This window comes from Poecilia reticulata, linkage group LG6 (genome assembly GCF_000633615.1).
Source record: "Poecilia reticulata strain Guanapo linkage group LG6, Guppy_female_1.0+MT, whole genome shotgun sequence".
In the NCBI taxonomy this organism is placed as follows: Eukaryota; Metazoa; Chordata; class Actinopteri; order Cyprinodontiformes; family Poeciliidae; genus Poecilia; species Poecilia reticulata.
The window spans coordinates 5,553,555-5,559,839 of NC_024336.1; the positions used below are offsets into that span (position 1 = coordinate 5,553,555).

Sequence of the window (6,285 nt, forward strand, 5' to 3'; positions counted from 1 at the left end):
CTTGATGTCGTCCAAAAAAGATGACATGAACTTGTTGGTTCCTCTGTCCATTGTCGTGGCTGATATTTTTTGAAAATCCGGCAGAAATCCAACACTAATCGATTTAGAAATACTCTGTAGAGAGTCAGTTGAAACAAAATACGCCATGTTTAGACATAGAAACTAAGTCCCGCGAGGCTTTGTTTGTGAGCGATGCAGTCACGTGGGGCTGTTGAGGGGCGTTTCTGGGCGGAGCTTAGTAAGGTTCATTATGCTGCGACCCTGTTTGGTGTCCTTGATGACTGACGTCTGGTGAAAAAGTATTTTTGGCCATCTATCAATTTATTTCTTTAACAGGTTCTATCAACAGTGCATGAGATAAATGTACACAACCAAAGTAACCCATCACCCTGCCTTCAGGGTGCCAGCTTGGTCACACACATTCTGCAGCAGCATTTATCACTTAGTCAGCATGGTTGTATTTGTCAATCTGACAAAAACGCCAAGCTGATCTCAGGGGTTCAGTGGGGTTGAGGTTGGGACTGCCTCCACTCCCACAGTCCAGAGGCCGCCTCTGGTGAAGCCGCTGTGACGGTCAAAGGTCGCTCCCTAATAGTAAAGGTTGACAAATTCATCCTCATATTGCTCTGCAGTTTAACTCCAACAATGCAGGGCCTTTGTTCTCCTGTGATACACAGCACCACACTACCTACCACACTACCTCCACTAAAAGCACGTGTAAAGAATATTGGACAGTCTTTAATGCAATTTCCAGATGAATTTTCCTGACAAAAGTGGCAGCTCTTTAGGGAAATAAACAGATTGCACCAGTATAAAATAAAGTGATCAGAAGCATTGCTACAACTGGAAAAAAAATACTAAACACTAAACACCTTTTGTTATGTGGTAAGTTTGATTAGTCAAAATATTCAATGGAAAATGGACACTTCAGAGTTCAGTCTTGACATAGTGTAAATATTTTTCAGAATTACATGGATATCCATTTTCCCTTAAAATTATTCAAAACAAGCAGATTAACATTAGGAAGTTGACACATTGCCAAATAACATTCATTTTGTAAATTCATTCCAAGTATTTCATGATATGTCAAGTTTGGTGTGAGCTACTAAGTAAGTTTAAAACAAAGTAGTGAGACGTCAGAGAGGCTGCTGGAGGTATGTCTGGGTTTAGCTGTCCTCTTCATCACTGTCTCTCATGCTGATGCCCTGCAGGCCATCACCTGCCTTGACTGCTGCTGTGGCCTCCTCCATCGTCAACCGGTTGTAGACGGTCTCATAGTTCTTGTTGTTGAGCGTGTCATCCAGCACACCCTGCAGCCTGAAGTCACGGTAGGTCTTCTGATGAGACACAAGAAAGAAAGATGGGTAAATAGGCAAAGGGAAGAAATAAGAGAGCATGTGAGAAATGTAGAGAGCAGAAGGAGGTAGTTGCTATTCACTGTGTGAAAGGATAAAAGCTGGAAGATGGAGGATGAAGGACGTTCAGAGGCTTTTTTGTGTGTTAAACCAGGAAGGCAGAGTGAAGTGTCTCAGGGATTTTTACTTTCAGTAGGGAGCTATTATCATTCCGAGTCTCATTGGTTTCTACTTAAACTACCAAACTATAAAAAGACAAAAAGCATTTCAGCGGTTTTCGCTTTCATCTCTCGCGCCTCTTCTCACAGCTGCTTTCAAGGWCACTTCAGTGCGGCTTCATTTGCGTAATTTTTTTCTCACTGCCTCCATTGTCAGTTGTGACTTTTTTCTATGAATTGCTCAAAACGAAGAGCCACTATTTAGTCACACAAAGACTCAGGTTTGAACATCTGGGTCTGCTGAGGCTCCTGTGTGGAGTTTCGACATTGTGTCTCTGCCTTCACGTTTCCCCTCCGCTGTCCTCAAGCTGCAGACAAATCTTGGATAATCTGGGTGAGGTTACATTTTCAGAGAGGTCCTCTTCAGTCCACTGATGAAGATCTGATTAGTCAAGTTTATGAGTATTGCACATTTCCGTAAGACAGTACATGAAAAAAACAAAACACAATGAAAAAACGAACAAACAAAAAAAAAAGAATTAAGATTGGTGATAAGCCTTTCAGTGATTTATAAACTAGCACAAGTATAAAAAAGTCTATTCTCTGGGCTACAGGAAGTCAGTGGATATCAAGCAGGATGTGTCCCAGGACCTTGAGGTACCCCACATGTGACTTTTGTCTGCTTTGATAAGAAGTTATATATTGACTCAAAGAAATCCTGTTCTTTATGTAAGATTCAAACCAGCTGAGTTCTAGTCCAGAGAGTCTGACCCAGTGGCTACAGTAATAAGTCATGGTCAATAGTGTAGAACCAGCACTGTGGTTCATCCACAGTGCTGGTTCTGTGAATGCCATTAAACACTTTGATGAGGGCAGTGGTAACCATGGAAACCGGACTGGAAGATGTCAAAGTGGTTGCTCATCGTTTAGAAGCTGTTTAAATGTTGGAACCCTCATCAACTTTTTTATTTAACTAAAAAATATCAGGCTTTGACAAGTTGGAAGGTAGTAGGAAAAGAGTCAGCAGAGTCACTATCCTGCTACATTTGGATGCATCCCTGCTCCAACACACCTAAATAAAATGGCTGAATAAAATTTCATTAAGTTCTGCAAACTTGAACAATTCATTTGATTCAGTTTTTTGTGGAGCAGTGRTGCGTCCAAATGTTGCAGGAGTGTCAAGGACAGGAGGTGCAGATTTGCAGGCAATGTCAAAAATCATGACACTTTTTCCTAGTCTGTAAATTGCCATTACACTGGATTAGACAGTGTAATGGCAAGTACCAGTAGCCTGCAGTCTGTACTTTACTTGGTGTTTCATGTGAAATGAAATGTGTTAACTCCAACAAATTGTCCAGAACAATGGCATGATGAAAAAGCATGGCAGAGGAAAAAAATCACCTGTGGTCTACCCACCTCACTTCAATTGTGTCGTAACCATGAGAACCAGCTTGCTGATTTTTCTCTGACCATTGCAGTAAAGGTGAAATAACATGAATGTTGTTTTTAACTTATTTAAATGAGGACATTGTCAGCTGCTATGTTTAAGCAGAATCAGGAATTTATTAAGGAGGCGCGCCCACCCAGCAGGGGTCTGGAAGCTGCTGCAGTTCCAAATATTCTCTAAAATAGACACTTTCAGTCAAAACTGCACTCATTTTCAGCAGCTTTCCAGATAATTTGCATGTACATATTAAATAAAGTTTTTTGAGGAAAACGTGGGTGAGGTTATCTACATTTGAACTAATGTAAAAAATCATAACAGACCATCTTTAATGATTTCATTTTATTAAAAAACCTGATAAATGAATGAGAACTAGTTCATGTCAGAAGTGTGACTTCAGCTCAGACATAAACATGTTTTAACCTCTGTGAGCTGAGCTAGTTCTTCTTAAACACTCTAGACCCACTGTGTAATTGAAGATCCTTTTTTCTAAGAAGGTGTAAACCCATTTTGGTCTTGGAGCCTCTTGGATTAGTTACTAGCTCAGGACTATTGGAAAAGTTAAGAAATTAATGTTTAAATGCAGACAGAAGTATGTATCCATGCAGAGATTGTCTGCACAGTTTGCTCTAATTTATAAGACTTTGTTTACCTTCACAATCCTGATGAGTACTTTCAGCTGGTAAATGTGGAGCCGCAGGTCCAGTCTGTCAGTCAGCCAAACACACACAGTTCTCATGGAGATTGTGTACCATTGCTGTAAGAGGCAGAAAAAGCATACTGAAGAGGACAAGTTTGTATATCTGAAAGACAACAGGACTGGGGGAAAGCCTCAAAAAGCTTGTTCAATATGAAACTTCACATTCCTGCTAAAAACATGCTTAAACCTGTTTGTAAAGTCAGGTCACTACAAGCAAGCAGTCTGAGGTGGGCCAGTGCTACACTATTTCTTTTACAGGCACCAATATCAGATAAAAACTATACCACATTGTGTAAACGTAGTAACAGCTGCTCAGTCCATCAAGGACACTCTTATCTATTTGCCATTAGAGGGACTGATAGCCGTTTACTCACTGACATCTTCCTTCAGTCCTGCAGACAACACTACAACACAAGGTCAACAAATCTGCAGCATTAAGCAGGAAAAGTCAAAGAGGGGAAAACATTCCCTTATTCAAAGACTGTCAGTTTAATGAAAACTGGTGAATACTGCATGTCAAGGGAAGAGTTCAGGGTTTCGCTTTGAACTTCAAAAAGACAGAGGAGAAAAAGAAGAAAATCAGACCCATAATTCATTTGAAGCATTTAAATGTGCACATTAGGTGACTTTATTCAGATACCAGCTGAAAGACAGAAAGCAGAGAAAAATCACTGTGACACATTAATGACCTGTAATATTCAGATCTACTTTGCAATCCAGCTGGACGAATCTGGATATTACTATCAAACTAATAATGACAAATTTTGTAATTACCTTCCAATTTAAGAGAACAAAAAATAACCCAAAGTTCATTTCATGCACTTGACAAAAGTCGGAGCATGTCCACGAACATTCAAGGGTTTCATAAATATTTAATTCCATGTACAGTTTGAGCAACCTCTGATCTCCTCCAGGATGCCACCTAATTATACTCAAGCTAAGAAGCAGTTTTCTCTCAGTCTAAGCAGCAGAAAACATGATAATTCACAAATTGTGAATTACCATGTTCAAGTTCAAAAGCGGGCTACACAGAGCTGTTGCCTTGCAGCACGAAGGTTCTGGGTTCGATTCCCGGCCCCAGTCTTTCTGCATGTAGTTTGCATGTTCTCCCTGTGCATGGTGGGTTTTCTCCGGGAACTCCGGTTTCCTCCCATGATCCAAAAACATGACTGTCAGGTTAATTGGCCTTTCCAAATTGCCCCTAGGTGTGAGAGTGTGTGTGCATGGTTGTTTGTCCTGTGTGTCTCTGTGTTGCCCTGCGACAGACTGGCGACCTGTCCAGGGTGACCCCGCCTCTCGCCCGGAACGTTAGCTGGAGATGCACCAGCAACCCTCCTGACCCCACTGAGGGACAAGGGTGTAAGAAAATGGATGGATGGATGGAAGTTCAAAAGCATTCTCCAAGTTGATTTCTTTCCCTTCCAAACTGAGTTCTGACTAATGCTTTCTTAAAAAGAACCTTCAGAGTTCAGAATGTTGTTTTTTTTTTACTAGCAGCAAAACTTACCAATAAATTCAGAGTTTGTAGGTGTTTTAGCTAAACTGAGTTAGGAAGCAAAACAGTCACCATAAGAAGAACTGGCATGAATAAAAGAAATATTGATTTGGGTTGTTGATCATATTGACTTGTCTAGAGTACATGTGTGCTACTGACCAATTTACAGTGGTGGGAAGGAACAAAGTACAAGTACGGCGTTACTGYACTTAAGTACAGTTTTCGTGTATCTGTACTTTACTTAAGTAGATTTAATAATGGATACTTTCTACTTTTACTCCACTACATTTTACAGTAAGTATCTGTACTTTCTACTTCACTACATTTCTACAAACTGTCGCGTTACTCGTTACATCCAAGTCGCGTTGTTCTTTTTTTCCGTTAAAATGTGAAGTTCAGGGATTTAAGGTGGCGCCGTAAAATCCAAGCAATAACGTGACTTAGTGTCTGTTGTCACCCATCGGCTCAATCAATCACATTTTATTTGCATAGCACATTTCAGCAGCAAGACATTTCAAGGTGCTTTACATAACAAAAATAAATAAATAAAAACTAAAACCAGCATGTGACATTGAATAAACAGTAAGAAAGAGAAAGATTTTGAAAAAAAAATTAAAAAAGATAAAAATATACTTTTGTTATGGAATTTAAGCGCCTGTCGTCGCCGGACTCCACCGTCCGTTTAACACAGGTATTATCCAGGCCCCATCGCCTGACAGGACAAGGTCTCCAACCTTGCAGCACCAGGTTCCGTCCACCTGTCACGCAAATTTTTGCGCTAGGACTTTGCCGTCCTACATGGATTTTTGTGCACTATTTTTACCTGTTAGTTTAGAATTAACAGGGTTTTTCCGTGCGCGCAATGACCCTCAGTCACTCGTCACTTTTACATCATTAGAAAGAGGAATAAAAAGAAATTAATAAATAGATAAAAAGTAAAGATAAAAACATTAAAAACATCGAAGACATCAAAACCCTAATTTAGCCATAAGCAACTCTAAACAGGTGGATTTTAAGTTGAGATTTAAAGGCACCCAAGACAGTGTTTCAGCTGTTTTACAGTTTTCTGGAAGTTTGTTCCAGATTTGTGGTGCATAGAAGCTGAAGGCATCCTGACCAGATGCCCGAGCCTC

General features: G+C 40.3%; 1 protein-coding gene across 6 annotated transcripts in view; it reads right to left on the bottom strand.

Moving 5' to 3' along the window:
- Positions 1 to 722: 722 nt before the first annotated feature.
- Positions 723 to 6,285, bottom strand: part of cadps2 (Ca++-dependent secretion activator 2) — a 282,773-nt gene continuing 277,210 nt past the window's right edge. For all 6 annotated transcript variants that reach the window (XM_017305475.1, XM_008410955.2, XM_008410954.2 and 3 more), the window contains 2 exons: positions 3,610 to 3,714; positions 723 to 1,337 (listed from right to left, as the gene is read on the bottom strand). In XM_017305475.1, the coding sequence (XP_017160964.1) occupies positions 1,167 to 1,337; positions 3,610 to 3,714 (276 nt within the window). In that variant the 3' untranslated portion in view covers positions 723 to 1,166. The remainder of the gene's footprint in view (positions 1,338 to 3,609; positions 3,715 to 6,285) is intronic.